General features: G+C 28.4%; 2 protein-coding genes across 2 annotated transcripts; both read left to right on the top strand.

Annotated features, from left to right (window-relative positions):
* Nucleotides 1-3171: 3171 nt before the first annotated feature.
* LOC109121108 (uncharacterized) lies at nucleotides 3172-5405 on the top strand. The gene is made up of 2 exons (XM_019215616.3): nucleotides 3172-3952; nucleotides 4810-5405. The coding sequence occupies exons 1-2, from the start codon at nucleotides 3305-3307 to the stop codon at nucleotides 5254-5256; spliced, it is 1095 nt and encodes a 364-aa protein (XP_019071161.2). The 5' UTR covers nucleotides 3172-3304; the 3' UTR covers nucleotides 5257-5405.
* A 7732-nt stretch (nucleotides 5406-13137) lies between these two features.
* LOC101250920 (protein VACUOLELESS GAMETOPHYTES-like) lies at nucleotides 13138-15066 on the top strand. Its single transcript, XM_019215495.3, has 2 exons — nucleotides 13138-13656; nucleotides 14521-15066. The coding sequence occupies exons 1-2, from the start codon at nucleotides 13276-13278 to the stop codon at nucleotides 14893-14895; spliced, it is 756 nt and encodes a 251-aa protein (XP_019071040.1). The 5' UTR covers nucleotides 13138-13275; the 3' UTR covers nucleotides 14896-15066.
* The last annotated feature ends 3317 nt before the right edge of the window (nucleotides 15067-18383 follow it).

Genomic DNA, 18383 nt, shown 5'->3' on the forward strand with positions numbered 1-18383 from the left:
TAATAGGACCTTAGTATAGTATAAGTGTGTCTCTGGGATTTCGGGCATAGGTTGAGGGGGTACTTGGGCATTATCCCTTTTTAAAAAAACAAAAATGATATCGATTAAGTAGGAGTTTGAAGATACTGTATAATTTATTTTTATGTTATATGTAAATGTATAAAATGTACAATGATAAATTTAATAGTAGGAGATGTGACTCGAGAAGTAATTTTCATAATTTTTTGTAATAATATTGGGTGTTTTTAATATTAATATTTCAAGTTATTTATTTTAGAAAATTAGGTTGCAATCGAAAATTAATTATCATATTCTTTTGTTGAAAAAATAAGTTTTACTATTAGTCACTCGTCAGTAAAAGTCACTCATAACCTTTAGTGGTAATATTTTGAGATTTTGCGGCGACAAATCAAGTTCTTTTGTAGTGAATCTCAGTTGGCAACGCTTAGGTGGAGGGATTAGTCTCATGTGGCATGCCACGTCACTAAAAAATTGGTGTGTTAACTCTTGAGGATATTTGTGGTCTCCTAAGATTAACAACGGGATATTTTTAATTCCAATTTATAATAGAGGGTATAAGTGATCTATTTTCGCATAGTTCAAAGCAAATTTTGACCCTCTATACATATCGTATATATAAATATCTATGCACAACATCTACGATCAATGTGTATAGGTAATGTATACTTTGACCATGTTAGTAAACTAGACGGAGGAAGTATATATTTATGTAAGTTTTCTTTTTCTTTTTGCTTAATTTGTTATATTCAACAATTTATATTTTATTTTTCAATCAATTATTCTGCTTGTTATTTGCCATCTTCAACTGGCAAAAATAAATAAACAAAACCGTGCCCAACTTGCATCAAGTTCATTCATTTTCTTGGTAATATCCTGAGAAATTATTACCCAAAAAAAATAATCCTTGAAATTATCTTTATATGTAATTTCCAAGTGTTTTCCTGGAAGTAGTACTCTATTTAACTACAAACTAAATTGTGTTCACATATATAACTTAACTAAAAACTGAAAAGAGAAAAGATTTCCACAGGGTAAATGTACCTCTAACATGTCCACTTGTGTAGGTAGTATTCAAAATTTCAGAAGGATAAACTGTTTTTAAAAAAATATCTAAAATATAAATTTAATTGGTTTAACTTTTAGTTTCTTAAAATGAACTGTTAGATTTTAAAAATTATAGATTCAAAATATATAATACTATTAATTTTAAATTTCAATATCCACATTTAATTTAATTATATTAAAATATAAAAAGATTACGGTGCGAAATTTTTTAGATCCTGAAAATTTTAAAAGATTAAAGCTAAAAAAAATTGTTAAAAGAGTTATCGATATTTACTTGAAGAGTGTTACTCACAAAAATAAGATAGATATAAGATCTAAATTCCTATCATCACTTAGAGAGACACACTTAGTTATCATCGTATTATTAGATGATAATTTAAATATAAATTTACATATTTATATTTAAATATATAATCTAGAGAAACCAAGCACATAAATTCACGTGAACCCACGAAATTTCCTTTCCATACGACTCTCTAATTTCTAAATACTTTCTTTCTGAATTTTCTAAGGGATTTCTGGAAGGACATCGTACTACTCACTTGACTTGCGATATAATAATAATAATAATAATAATAATAATAATAATAATAATAATAATAATGTCAACTACCAATATGACGTTATTCATGGTTCAGTACTTTTTTATTTACTTCCCATCCATATTAAAATAATAGTACATATTTTTTCCTTTAACTATTCAATCAAAATATTTATAAAAATAGCCAATGAACATTTTTTAGTGCACGAAGTTAGCTTCTATTTATGCACTAATATGGTAAAAATATTACTTTGAAAGCTATTTAGGCCTCATTTGTTAATATTTAATGGATATCTGAATTTTAATTATTCAGATTCAGTCCATTAAGTACTTTTAATTTTTAACTCTAAATTTTGAATCAACCGATTAAGTTTATTTATTTTATTTTTAAAAAACCTCTTAATGGGTCTGAAGAGATCTGAACGAATCAGATCTATAGAAGATACTCTTAACAACATTCAAACTTATTTCATAAGTTATCAAATAATAAATCATAGTTTCTTTGCTTTGGGGGTGCATTTTTATCTCATAATTAAAAACTTCCTGTCTCACTTTTCTCAATCAAACACCATTTTTTCCTAACCGATAAGTTTTTATAAATCCTTTCAAATAATTTTTTTATATTAATAGCTTTGTTGTAGTTATGTGTGTCAAGAACACTGTTTTGCGATAATATTTTTGGTGTATTGTTGTTTATCAAGATTTTTAAATGAAAAAATAGTACTCCAAATCATGATTATTAAAACTTTTTTTTATCAAAAGTTATATATTTTGTTGAAATGAAAAATTTATAATATTTTATTACTATAATTTGGATTTCAATCTTACAATCAGATATTGAAAACGAACGATATTAATTATTTAGTGTTCAGATTTAGAGACCACATCTTAATATTCAAATATGTTTTCAGATCAAAATATCCAAATCTTAATACAAATTTTAATATTCACATGTGTCTTCAGATTCAGACCTCTTAATTTTAATAGAAACAAACTATACCTTAGTATAGTAGTATTACATAATAAATAACACATATAGTAAAAACAGCTTTCCCGACACGTTTCATTACCAGTCAACGCATACATGTCAAATCCATTTTTTTCTTTTATATCATTTAATACTTGAGAGTCATCAATAGGAGACTGGTTCTTTTGCAGTATTGAAATGTTGGTGTCCAAAAAGTAACAAGACAAAATAAAAGATTTTGATCGATCAAGATTAATCATTTATATTTTGTGTGACATATGAATTTTATTTTCTAGAATCAAAAAGGAATTACATGTTATAGTTGAACACTCATAGACAGAGCTAGAGTAAATTCAGAATTTAAGTTTTATAGATTATGAGCTCATATCCACAAGTTATTGCAATTTCAATGAAATTTTAAACACTAATTTATATTTAATTCATACAAATTATTCAATATATAGAAGTCATAGTATTATTCATGGAGTTTCTTGTCCTTCAATGTCTATGTTTTATTGCATTTTAATTACCATATATTTTCGTTGTAATTATGCTTTTTTTTTTTTTTTCAGATTGATGATTTGACAATTGACAGTTGACATACTCTCTATAATATTTTGCTATGACTTATTAATTCAGTCATGTTAACTATTTTTATAGCCATATTATTATTAGAAACAACCTCTCTAACTCCAAGATATGAGTAACATATGTGTATACTTTCTCCACATATCTCGCTTATGAAATTACACTTAATATATTACTGTGACGACATGTCAACAAGCAACCGTCCACATCATATAGGAAGCATCCTAGTTGTTACTACTGTTTTTAATTATAAAGAAACATTAAAAACCAGTGAAATACTTCGAATCCTAACTATAAATAAAGTCTTCAATCGTCTTCTTCTTCTTGGAATTATTAAGTTCCACACAATTCAATTTCCATCTTCTAAGCTAGCAACCATTTTTTTTTTAATTAAAAAAATGGCACCTATCCCAACAACCATTCAACATTTTACTCACAAACATTCACTAATACTACACCATGATACCATAAACCCTAAATATTTATGTGAGGGTTGCATGACTTATGGTTTTGGTACAAGATATCATTGCCATGCTTGTACCTCTAACCTACATGAAGATTGTGCAAAGTGTCCTCGAATTCTATGGTCTTTTATGCATCCTCACCACCCACTCAGGCTTGTTGAGCGCGATCACCAGAGTGGTGATCGCGCTTGCAACATATGTCGTGAACTAATTGAAGGCCTATCTTATAGGTGTGAGCCTTGTGGATTTGATGTTCATCCTATATGTACTCTATTGCCGGAAACACTCAACCATATTCTACATCAGGTAACCTAGCTAGTATTTTTTATGTCCTAATTTATGTGATCGTTTTTTATTTTTAGTTTATTTTAAAATTTTAGAATTAAATGAGTGAAAGTGCTCATTAACCTTGGTTTAATTTTTTTTCCATTAACCTTTAATTTTAGTGTGCAATAATATCTTTAGTTTAGCTTTTAATTTTGAAAAAACAAAAATAAAAAAAGATCTAGGATTCTATAAAATTTTAGGGTTGTATAAGAATTAAGATTTATTGTGGAATTGTATAAAATTTAGGGTTCATTGTCATGGAGAAATGAAGAAAGGGGGAGAAGGATTTGAACTAAAAAAGTTTTTTTAAAAATAAATAAATTAGTAAGTTCAATTATAGATGTTAGGAGGTTGATTTTATGGGCTTTGTGTAAGATCGATTGATTTTGAAATATTTGATCGACTCATCATCTTGGTATATTTTAATACAAATAGAGTGATAATTTAAACAGGTAATTGAATGATCGAGATATAAAATTTCAAAAAAAAAATTAAGATATATTTTTAACCATTAACTCAAAGAATTATCAAATATATATTATTCATGGAGTTCATTTAGAAACAAAAGTAGACTTTTTTGTATTATAACTTATTAGGTGACCTTTAAGAGACATTCAAAAATTAGATGAACAATGCAACTCTATACATTGAAAACTGATTTTCATGCATTAATATTAACCTAAAATGATCATTTAAATAATTAACTCTCTTTTATTTAAAAAAATTATATATAAATATTTGGACCACTTATAGTTTAATATCTATCATATATATGTGGTTGTCAACAAGTGTTTTTTTAAAATTTGATAATCATGATATTTTCATCAATATTTCAGCCGCATCCTTTAAGGCTATTGAGCTCGATCGAACAAGGAATTACTTGTGTTATTTGTAGAGGAGCATGTAACGCTTTTTCATGGCGTTATCGATGTGCACTATGTAATTTTGATATTCATATACGTTGCGTCCCAATACAATGTCAAAATAAAACAACTCATCGAGGGATTTCGACGTACTTCCCACCATCTATATTACCTCAACAACATTATTTTGTTGGTTATCCTAATCCAAATAATTTTCCTGGTCCATCTAATATGAACCATTACAACAACAATATTGTGCCACAACTATACCAACAAAATCATGGGCAGGCACAAACTCATTATGGTGTAAATTATGGCGGACGAATTAATCAAGTGATGTTTCATTTGGTGAAAACAATTGCAACTGGGGTGATTTCCAATTTGGTATTTGGGGTGATCGATGTGTCTACAATTTTTTGATCTTGATAATGTAAAAGTGTATAAATTTTTTCATCCTTAGTTACGGAAAGTATAATGCTTTGAAAAAAGAAAAAGATAATTTCATTTTGTGTGGTAAAACTTTTTGTTGGATTTTCGGTCTATATATTAATGTTTTGGAATTTTTACTATTTTTTTGTTGCTTTATAATTGTTAATAGTTTTTTTTTTTTGAGAGTCGTTGGCTATTTTGTTGTGTAAAGTTTCTTTTTGTATGATAAAAAAAAATTGAACCTAAAATTTACGGACCAAAAAATGTAAGATGTAAATTCATTATTTGTTCCACAAAAGAAACATCACCACAATTAATTATATCAATCGTGTGAATCATATAGTAAATTATTCAAATTAAAATCTATTCGAAAAAATACGACAGATAAAATAGAGGTGACAACACATGAACACATGCATTACTTTCCTCAAAGAAACGGTAATGTTATTGGTTTAGACTAAGTATTTATTTTGTGAAATGCTATTTGTAATTTCATCATTCGATGAAAGTGTTGAATATTGTCACTATGATCTAAAATGTCAAAAAGAAAATTTAATCCCCCATGTATGCGTATATATAATATTAGGAAAAATTATACCGTATATATATAAAAAGTTATATAAAGTATTTCTTCATATAATATCAGCAAAAAATGAAAATAAGTCCGTCCCAAATATCATGTTTAAAAAACTCCAATTCCGAGTGTTTTCATCAAATCAAACATCACTTGCCCATGGTTCTGATGTTCTGGTTGTGGCATGTAATTGTGGTGCATGTTAAATTGACTAGGAAAATATGGGTTGTTAGTTGGATGCCAATAAGGAATTCCATAAGCATAACCATTGAATCCAAATGGTGGAACCTATGTTGGGATTCCTCGATCCTTTCGAATTGTATTATTACACAATCAATATGAATATCAAATCCACAAGGTATACACCTATAACGCCATGATGAAGCGTTACATGCTCCTCTACAAATAACACATGTTCCTGATTTAGTCGAGTTCAATAACTTTAAAGAATGTACCTGAATTTATGTCAATCATCTTGTTAATTAAAAGGAAAAATTGTATATAATAGCAAACTAATAACCTAAAATAAATGGAATATCTAAGGATTGATTTAATTGTACTCCATAGCAAACGTTAGCTAAAATTTGCCAGCGTCTCTCTCCCAAAAATCTCACTCGCCATTCTCCATTCTCGCTCGCCTCTCTCACTTTATACACAGAAGTGTATAATTATGTTTCTGTTTTGTATAAAGCGAGAGAAAATTGTATATACACATGCAAAAATATATATCTTCGTGTTATACACTTAATTATACAATTTACAGACATTTTACTTCAAATATTACAGAGAAAAAGGCCAACGAATTATACAATTGCGAATTATACAAGTGTAGTGAAATACAATTTTCTCTAGCATTATACAACAGAAGTGTATATATCGTGTTTCTGTTTTTGTATAAAGAGAGAGAAAAACATATATCTTCTTACTATACACTTATAATTATGCAATATACATACATTTTAATTCGATTCAACTGTATGCAAAGCAAATTATACAATTGCAGCGAAATAGGCCAACGAATTATACAATTTAGGCCAGCGAATCATACAACTGTATATGTATAGCGAATTATATAGTTTTATGTTTGTTATGAAGAACAATTATGCAAACTTTGCTATAGCATACAAATATGAATTTTTTGTTTGCTATATGTGAAAGTTGCCCTAATTAAAATGATTGCACAATTATACATCCATTTCTAAGTTGTGATCCACATCATAGATATTAAACACCTAAAATCTAATTTGTCAAAATTAGGGGAAGCTAATTATATTTCTGTTGTCCAGCATGTGTGAGATATTTATTTTCTAACACAAACTTTATTATCATTTGACTGACTATCTGAATTTTTATATATATTGATTATATTTGGAGTTAATTTGTGATCACATAATAATCCCCACCCCTATTCTCTTTCCTTTATCTGAATTTTCACTTTATTAAGGTTTTCGAGAGTGATATTCCTCCTCTCTCTAACATGAAAAGTAGGCTAACAAACTCAGATTCACGTTATTTTGCAAGTGGAAAGGGATTTTGTTGAACAATCTTCAATTTTTCAAAATGATTATGGATTTTCTTGATAAGTGGTTCCTATTATACTCCCTTACTAATTTCTTTAGAAATTTAGATTTTTTTTATTTATATGTTTTAACTTCTCAATAATTAGATGTAACAAATATTTTTTTTCTTAAATTCCGTATTATGTATTTACGTCAATTGAAATGGATTACCTACCTGATGTAGGACATGTTCCACAATATTCATGCAAATCGAAATCACATTCAGGACAATGATATCTTTTACATTTTGCAACCATCACAAGAATATTTGGTATTGGAATCAAATAATGTAAATGAATGTTTTGGTTATGTGAAATATTGTAATGTGTTTCCTTTGGAGTGGTGACATTTTTTGTTAATTTTTTTTTCTTTCTCTAGGTACCTCCAAAGAGCAAGAGGATAATGTAAGACTTTAGGGCATTTGCTAAGTCTTTGGCAATTTTATTTTATTTTCATAGAATACATCAACTAGAACTTTAGTTTAGTACATCACCAACCTTGATGATTCCTAGTAATTTAAGAGAAGGCTTGCACTGTTTCCTCTAGTTGTCTAGTTGTACAATTTTATTTATTTTGTAATTTTTTTTAAAAAAATTATCTGTCTCAATTTATATAATACAATTTTAATAAGTACGAAATTTAAAAAATATGAAAAAACTTTTTAATGTTTTAAAAGTTATCGTTAAAATAAATAACTTTTAAATAAAAGAGTAGGACTTTGTAGATTTTTTGTCAATGTTGTTAGTTTCGTTAAATACTTTTCAAATAAAAAAAGATGTCATTCTTCAATAAATTCTTCTTCGATTCAAGGGTCTATCAAAAACGTTTCTCAACCCCAAAAAAAGAGATAAGATTTATATATACTGTATCCTTTCCTAAATTATAGTTGGGGAATTACAATGAATATAAGAATCAAAATAAATGATTTTTTATTGCTCCATCTCCTATAATTTTTGGAGAAAAGCTAAAGAATCTATTTTGATTGGCTTAATTTAAGTATTTTTCTGCTAAAATAAATTTAAGAATTTTTAAAGTGCTTAAATAAATTTAAAAAATGCTTATACATACTAAAAATAAATTGAAAGCTATAACTAAAATTTCTAATAATTTTTAATTTATAAATTAAAAGCTAAAAGTCAATTAAAAGACTTTATAGTTTTAAGAAATTTCAAAAGAGAAAGTATGCAAGGCCATATATCTAAAGTAAATATAAAAGATTATGGTGTAGAAGAATTGAGATTACAACTAGCTTAGATCAAAAGACTTTTTTTTCTTGGATGGAATATTTATTGAAGTCAACTATAGGAGATAATGAGAGAGATAAAGGGGGAAAAGAGGAAGAAGAATTGAGAAAGAAATAGAAGTATGAAGGTAGATGAGTCAGTTTGATGGTTATTTTAAAAAAAATGTAGCATTTTAGTAATTTGAGTATTTTATAATGTATAATTAAAATAATTTTTTTTTAAAAAATATCTTTATCATATAGATTTTTATTTCGTATCGGAATGAATTGGTTAATTTTTTACTTTAAATATCACCTAAAAAATACCCCATTATTAAAGTATTTCTTTTGCAAGTGTCTTTTTGAACACTTAATTTTTTCACGAAAATGTTAAGAACGTAAAACGTCGTTAACATATTCACATATTGTTTAATCTTAAACTTTTAATAGGAGTGTTATGTTAGCGTGCGTATATTTTGCCGTACTATTTGATGGAGTATTTATCATAGTATCAATTTTAAACCTACTTAATTGAAGGTTAACTAAAAAGCAAACATAAAGTCGACTAGACATCGAACGCCTAGGACCTAGTTTATATTGATATTTTAAAATTTTGTTTATACATTAAATTTAACATATTGTTAATATATAAAATGTTTACTGTAATGATATTCGATTGATTTGGTTCGATTTTTTTTAATTTGTTTTACAAATTAAAAAGTGATTTCAGTTGCTAGGGAGGTTATATAAAAATTCATGATTTTATTGAAATAAATGATATAAAATAATACGGTAAAATTAAATTGAATTGATTCGATGATTTTTATATTCTTTTGTCTCTGAAGTTAAAAGAAAAAAAATATTTGTTATGGAATTTCCAAACATATTTTAAATTTCTTTTATTATATTATATTATATTATATATATTATACTTGGATGTAGAGTCGTCAATATAGGCTAAGCCCGTTGGGATGACATGGCTTAACTCGGGATTTGATAGGATTGAGCTACGATTTTTAGAGCTTATTCAAGAAAAGTGTTTTTAGTCCGTTCTGAATAAGCCTGTCGATCTGTGGACTTGAGAAATATGGATAATGATGTTCAGTGGGTCAAATAAAATAGAGTATTAAAAATTTCAAGAGTCTAAACTCAAAATCAGTTTAAAGTTTAAAATATTATAATTTAAATACAAATTATGTTTATAAAATACGTATTACGTAAAATAAAAATTTTCTAAAATTTATAGGAATCATTACATAGGTCATAGTCATTGGAATATTATCATTTTTTTTGTAATTTTTATTATGATCATTGGAAAACAATTAGGTTTATATTTTTATTTAGTTATTTATGCTTTACTTGAAATCAAACTTAATAAATATTATAATGATAATTTTATTTCGAAATTTGATTAAAAAGTAATAACACTAACATCGTGTAATATTATCTTATAGATATTTATGATATTCCTTTAAAATTATAATTTAATTGAAAAAATTATAAAAAATATTTTTTTTACGAAAAGAGGGCTAACCCGACAAGTCTATAGCCCAATACTTGTGGTTGGCCCGACCATTTTTTGGCCACACAAAAAATGAGTTAATCTGGCCTGACCTCTCAAATTTCAAAACGTGTATGAATTAATCCGAATGAGGTGGGTCAGCTCATATTAACAGTTCTACTTGGATGAAATATTATTTATGGAAATATTATTTGGATTGGTGCCTTTTAATCGATAAGTATGAATTTTAGCAATATTCTTTTTATGTATTGCCATTTAAAAATACTTTGTTAAATCTGCGATATAACGTGATCAAGTCTGCAATATATGTTTTATAACTATTTTTAAAATATATTATGCTTGTTTGGTAAGAAGTTGACACATTTATAAGTGTATTAAAATGTGTGATAAATGTATTATCTATCGATAAAACTTGTATTATATGTGAATAATAAATTGTTCTTTGTAATATGAATTAAAAGTGTATTATAAATATATTAAAAGTGATCAAGTAAAAAAAAATATATTATTACTATAAATAACAAATATTTTTTATTTATAGTATATTTATGTAAATATCTCATTATTTATTGAAGTCAACTTATAAACTCAAAGGAAAAAAAGAAAAGAAATAGTTTATATTAGAATAAAATCGATTTCAAATTACATGAGACTTTTTATTTCCCCTCTCTCACAAAAGGATCAAACATACTTTCTCATATATTTTTTTTATCTTTCACAGCTTAATAAATTAGAAACAAGTAACAAAATTCCCTTATTTTCAAAAAAAATATTTTCTGAGTAAAAATCATTCAAGGAAAATATATTTTTTCATATCAAACACACCCAGTATCACTATATCAAAAATAATAATTATCCGCTAAATATATAATTTTAGAGGCAAATAACACTTTTTGTTTATGTTCCTAAAGCCTTTAGCGGTATTGATTTTAATGACACTTAGCTAATACTAAAAAAACTTTAACACTCTTTATTAATATCAAGATTTAATTTACTAAAAATTATTTTTATCGTAATGCATAATCAGTGTGATGTTATATACAAAGTTTAAATATTGTATATATTGTTATTATGAATATACATTTAATTATTCACACCCTTAACTCAACCACAAAAAAAAAGCCTTGTATATCCTTCATTAAATTTTTAACCCCAACACTTTTCGACGTCATCCTTTTAAGAATTTGTAAAATGCCATGCAGTTACTTACCAACAACAAATACTTTTTCAAACAATGAGGGAAACAGTCCAATCCTAGTTTTAAATTATGTGGAAGCAACATCAATATTGATGTATATTTATTAGATAAAACAAGATCCTAAGAAAAATTAAAATAATATAATTTTTTTATTATGGAATTTCCCATACATATTCTACGTTTCTTTTATTATATTATATTACGCTTGGATGGAATTATTATTTATTGAAATCAACTTATAACTCAAAAGAAAAAAAGAAAAGAAATAATTTATATTAGAATAAAATCGATTCCAGATTACATAAGAATTTTTATTTCCTCTCTTTTAAAAAAAAGAACCAAACTTTCACACCTTAATTAATTAGAAAATAAGTAACAAAACTCTCATATTTTTAAAGTAAATATTTTTAAAGTATATATCATTTAAGGAAAATATATTTTTTCATACCAAACACATCTAAATTTAGCATGACCAGTGTGATGTTATGTACAAAGGTTAAATATTATTATTATGAATGTATATTTAACTATTTACACTCTTAACAAAAAATTTTAAAAAAATTGTATATCTTTCGTTAAATTTTTTATTCCACCACTTTTCATCATCTTTTTTAAGAATTGGTAAAATGCCATGCAAATGCTTACCAACTACAAATACAATTTCAAACAACGAGGGAAAACGTCCAAGCATTGTTTTAAATTATAAGGACGCAACATCAATATTGATGTATATTTAGATAAAATAAGATCCCTAAGAAAAATTAACATAAAATATTTTTTTTCTTTAAGACAATAAATATGATGTGATTTGTATACCATCAATTTTAAAGTCATGACTAGTAGACTTAGACCCTGTCCACATATGTCATCACATGTGATTTGGTTCCTCTCTATTTTTCGATTCCTCTCCATTTTTGAGGATTTAATAATAAATAATTATAAATTTGATATTTTTATTTACAAGTAGAATTAATTTGGAAGCACCTCACCAAAGGTATGATATTATGGGTGTATTCTTTTATTTTTAGTTAAAACAATTTATGTTCGAGCCCTCATAATAAATAAACCCCCTCTAGTACTCCTCCTTTGATTGGCCAAACAAATCTAAATTAATTGATAAATTTTGAACACGTAGACCTTTTTTTTTTAAAAAAAAAAAAGCATTCAATTTATTGATGAAGTACTAAAGTAAATTTCATATTTTCATACTATCTAAGAAATGTCAATAAGTAAGCAACCGTCAATAGCTGTTTGCAAATTATTTAATTAGTTAGAGAAATGTCAAAAAAAAAAATGGCCCATAATATTTGATAACAAGTTTGAAGTAGTCTCTTAAGTATCATTTGGATAGTTTTGATCTTTTAAATTTTATTAAAAAGAGATTTTTGATCTCTGATTGGTATTTACAAAATTCTGTTTATTTAATTTAATAGTAGTTACAAAAAAAAGATTTAACAAGTCAAGCATATATTTTTGTCAAGAACCAAAAATCACAATATTAAAAAAAAAATGACCATAAAGTAACAAACCAACAAAAAATGTACTTCCAAATGTGAATTCCCACTAAAATTTTCTATGTTTTTACATTTTCAATTAAATTTTACAATTAGAATTTGATAAATATCTGATAAGAGAACAAAAGTTCAGTATTGACAAATTTAAATGACTAAAATTGCCCAAATGATTCTTAAGGTAAAGTTCTATGAACTTCTACCAAAAAATGATGAACCATCTTTGTCATTTCCTCTATTTAAATATTATATATGTGACTATGTACTTATATGAAAGAAAAAAAAAAAGACAAGTTAAAGACTTTTTGAGTGAAAGACTTATAAAGTCTTCTAATATTGTCATCTTGCCCTTTGAAGGTCCCAATATTTCCAACTACAAGTTCTTACTTGTGTTTATTTTTGATTTATATTTTTCTTTCAAGAAATGGCACCTATCCACAAGAACCCAATCCAACACTTGCTACACCCAAACCATTCATTAACATTATTTGATTCCAACACCAAATATGTATGTGATGGTTGCAAAACCCTTGGCATAGGTAAACGATTTAACTGTTCTGAATGTGATTTCGATCTACACGAATATTGTGGAACATGTCCAATGAATCTTTCTTCCTTCTTACATCCATATCATTCGCTCAAACTCGTTACCCGCATGCCACATGGCAATCGCCAATTGGACCGCATTTGCAATGTTTGTTGTGATTCTATTGAAGGGTTATTTTATAGGTGTAAGACTTGTGAATTTGATGTCCACCCTCTATGTACTCTATTGCCTCAAACACTGCGACATGTCTTACATGAGGTAACCAATTATTCATAATTAGCAAAATCCAAAAACATTCAAAAATTTCAATATTAAAACACATATATATAATCCTATTGGAGGTTTGTTAGTTATATATTCATAGTGTTTACTCTTGAAATAACTCTCTTGTTATGATCTACTTGGTTTGATTTGGAGTACGAGAGTTTAATAATTTCTGTAAATTTAGACATAAAAGATGATGAAGAGAAAAAAATATAGTCGTTGCATTAGGCCATAATATTTACATTAGGGGTGTATCCGTTACGAAGAAAATTGTCTAGGGTCGAGTCCTATGTATGGGATAAGCAAATTAGGGTCGGGTTGGGGTTGAATCTTGGCTCGAGTCCTAGGTGGCTCAGGTCTCAGATCAGGCAAACTCGGGTCGAGTCCCGAGTTGGTTGGGTGCGAGGTGTCGGTTTATGGACTAGGGGTTGGGGGTGTTTGGGTGGATTAGCTAGTGAGGGTGTGGTGTACTGGCGATGTTGAAGGAGATTTTAGAAATTTTTTTTTTCCTATTTTTATTAGAATCATTATTATTATTTTTTTCAAAATATTTTAGTGGGTCAAACATGAAAAAATTGAAGTAATTCTCCGTACATTAATTATTTTCTTCTATACCAAACAAACACAATTTAACCTTATTTTTCGCATGATTAACTTATTTAACTGATTATATTAGTTAAATTAAACTGATTAAAATAAAAGTATTTTACCAACTTTATCATCCCCTTTCTAATATCTCATTTTTCTTTTAATCCTTATGCAATAAGAAATTAAAAATCAGAACATATAAGTATGATATAATCATTATCAAAATTCCAAACAATAAATACTTTAATTATATTAACGATGATATTTCAGGAGCATCCTTTAAGACTTCTAAGCTCTTCAGAATCAAGAACATGTGTTATTTGTAAAGGAGCATGTAACGCTTTTTCATGGCGTTATAGGTGTGCACTATGTGATTTCGATATCCATATGGAATGTATGTTGGTACAATGCAAAAAGCAAAAGACATGGCTAGGAATCTCCAAGTATGTTCCACCATCAATATTTCCCAAGACTTTTCAATATTTTGAATATGAATTTCCATATTCGAATCATAATCATAATGACATGTCTCATCCACATCCACAACATCAATGTACTGATCATGGTACAACTAGTAGAAGAATTGGAAAAGTTATATTTGTAATAGTGAAAATAGTTACTACTGCGTTGATTCTTGGGCTGTGAAATAGAAGATGATTAGACAGAGAGTTATGTTTGTACTAGTGAAAATTATATTTACTACTACAATTATATTTGTACTAGTGAAAATAGTTACTACTACTCATAATTTTATTTTCCTATGCAAGTCTACGACATTAAAAGCATCCTAATAGCTTAACTGGTTAACTATCTGAATTTTCATCTTGTTGGTGAGAGTTTGATTTTTCAGTATTGTAGTCTCCTTCCTCGTAAAATATTAGATTTATCTCTAAATTAGCTTTAAAATAGATCTCTTTACTTGACTAAATGAACTTAAATACACTTTGATCTTGCAATATCAGTGAAATACATCTGTTAAACAAAAGAAACAGAATGGCATGCCTAAAAGATCTCCATCAAATGGAGCTCAAAGAAGAAGAGAAGAAGAAGTGAGAAAGAAGAGATAGAACTCTTCTGTTATCTGAATTGATAGATGCAGTGGAAAACAATACAAAAAGTTACTTACAACGATTCTGTAGCAGCCATATATATAACTAACTAACAGAGTATTTAATCAACTAATCAATTTCTAACTAACTAATGGAAATGTAACTAATAACTAACTAATGGAAGAGTTGTAACTAACTAACTGTAACTAACTTTACATACATAAATATCAACACCCCCCCTCAAGTTGGAGGTGTAGCAAGCAGATCCAACTTGCTTAAGATTGCTGAATGCTTCACTCCAGTGAGTGCTTTGGTTAGTATATCAGCAAGTTGTTCACCAGTTCCAATATGATGCAATGAAATTAACCCTTCTTGAAGCTTAGCTCGCACAAAATGACAGTCGACTTCAATATGTTTCGTTCTTTCATGGAATACAGGATTCTTGGCAATTTGTAATGTTGATTGGCTATCACAGAAAACAGGAAAAGGACTAGCACATGGCACAGTTAGCTCTTCAAACAATCTGCTTAGCCATACCAATTCCCCTACTACTTTTCTAATGGACCTATATTTTGCTTCAGCTAAAGATAGAGATATAGTTTCTTGTTTCTTTGATTTCCAGCTGACAGGACTTGATCCCAACAACACAATATAACCAGTAACAGACTTCCTTGAGTCAGGACAGGATGCCCAGTCTGAGTCACAAAAAGCTTGGACCTGGTAATCATTAGTAGAAGACATGAGCAAACCCAAGGTTGGATCCTTTTTAAGGTACCTAAGTAGATGATATGCAGCCTGCAAATGAGGCTCTCTAGGTTCCTGCATAAACTGACTCAGATGTTGTACTCCATATGCAATATCTAATCTTGTATTGGTGAGAAAATTTAACTTTCCAATCAACTTCCTGTATGACTTAGGATTCTCCAGAAGTTTCCCTTCATTGGCCTTGAGCTTGATTGTAGAGTCAAGAGGAGAAGCAAGACTAGAGTATGTTGTGCAGTCATACTCTTTGAGAAGATCAAGCACAAATTTTCTCTAGGAGATAAGCATTCCAGCCTCTCTATATAGTACTTCCAATCCCAAAAAATAGTGCAGCTTTCCCAAATCCTTGATTTTGAACTGGTTATGAAGATAGTTCTTTAACTGATCAATCTCTTCAGCATCATTTCCAGTAAGTAGAATATCATCTACATATACAGCTATAAACACAGTGGAAGGACCTTGTTTTCTATAGAACAAAGAATAGTCATTTAAGGAGTTACTGTATCCCCTAGACTTCAAAGCATCAGACAACTTAGTATCCATATAAACTTCTTCATGCAGCTCTCCATGAAGAAAAGAATTATTAACATCCAACTGGTATATATTCCAGTGCTTCTTTACAGCAGTGGCTATCAAAACTCTCACAGTTGTCATTTTGATGACTGGAGAGAATCTTTCTGTATAATCTACTCCATAATGTTGAGTGTAACCCTTTACAACTAGCCTTGCTTTGTATCTTTCTATACTCCCATCAGCCTTATGTTTTATCTTATAAACCCATCTACATCCAATAGCCTTTTTACCAGTAGGAAGTGGCATAAGTTCCCAAGTATCATTGTCATGTAATGCAGTCAACTCTTGTGTCATTGCATCTTGCCAAGCAAGATTCATTGCAGCCTCATTAAATAATGATGGTTCACAATCATGTGACACACTCAATATAAGTGACTGACTGTCAGGATACAAGGATGTAGAAGCTATATGATAGTGATGTGAAAAAGAGGCATGTAAAGAGGTCATATAGTCTTCAAGATAAACTGGAGGTTTGTGAGATCTAGTAGATTTTCTGATGGGAGGATCATATTCTGAGGGTGTGAGGTTTAGTGAAGGAGAAGTAGTCAAAATGGGATCACATTGTTCAGGTTCTGTAGAGGTGAGATCAATATTATCATTGTCAAAAAAAACATTATAAAATGTGGAACTTGAAGAAGGATTGTTGATAGGAGAATTGATCATACTGAAAAAAGGAAATACTGTTTCATGGAACACAACATCTCTAGAAATATGTATTTTCTTGCTGCTCAAACTTAAGACCTTATAACCTTTAACTCCAAAAGAATATCCTAGGAATACATGAGATGTAGCTCTAGGCTCAAATTTAGTTCTTTGATGTTTGGGTGTTGTAGAAAAACAAAGACAACCAAAACTTTTCATGTGAGAATATTGAGGTTCTTGATTATACAGTATAGAAAAAGGACACTTGTTTGAAGATAAGTAGAAGGGAGTCTATTGATTATATATGTGGCAGTAAGTATGCATTCTCCCCAATACTTAGTAGGTAATTTAGAATGTAAAAGAAGAGCTCTAGCTGTTTCTAGGAGATACTTATGTTTTCTTTCTACCACACCATTTTGTTGTGGTGTATAAGGACAGGACTTCTGATGTAATATTCCTTTGGATTGAAAATAAAGGATAGATTCTTGATTCACAAACTCAAGACCATTATCTGATCTTATTGTTTGAATACTTGTTTTGAACTGATTTTCTACCATGTTAACAAAAGATTTTATAATGTGTAAAGCATTGCTTTTACAACTCAATAAATGTGTCCAAGTAGTTCTACTAAAGTCATCAACTAAGGTGATGAAGTATTTAAAATTGTCATGAGTGGGTACATGATAAGGACCCCATAAGTCTATATGTAGAAGCTCAAAAAAATTTGATGTATTATGGGTCTTAGGTGGAAAAGAGAGTCTAGTCTGTCTGGCCATAGGGCAAATATTGCATGTAAAAGGCTGTTTAGATGAAAAAAACCACAGGAATGGATGTAATCCCTTTCATCTTTATAAAAGGCACATGCCCAAGTCTATAATGCCATAACAAATCATTACAAGAACCATGAGATAAAAGAGGTACAGAAGCAGAAAGAACATTTGTGTCACTAGGAATTGTGTTCATTACAGCTGATTTAACATTCTGAGAATTGAATAAAGGATATCAAGAATGAAAGAAGCATTGACATTGAGAGCCTATCTTATTGTTGTGAGAAGAACAAGGCATTGAAGATGAGACCTGTGAAATGAATGGACTGTCTTTTTTCTT

This window comes from Solanum lycopersicum, chromosome 9 (genome assembly GCF_036512215.1).
Source record: "Solanum lycopersicum chromosome 9, SLM_r2.1".
NCBI lineage: Eukaryota > Viridiplantae > Streptophyta > Magnoliopsida > Solanales > Solanaceae > Solanum > Solanum lycopersicum.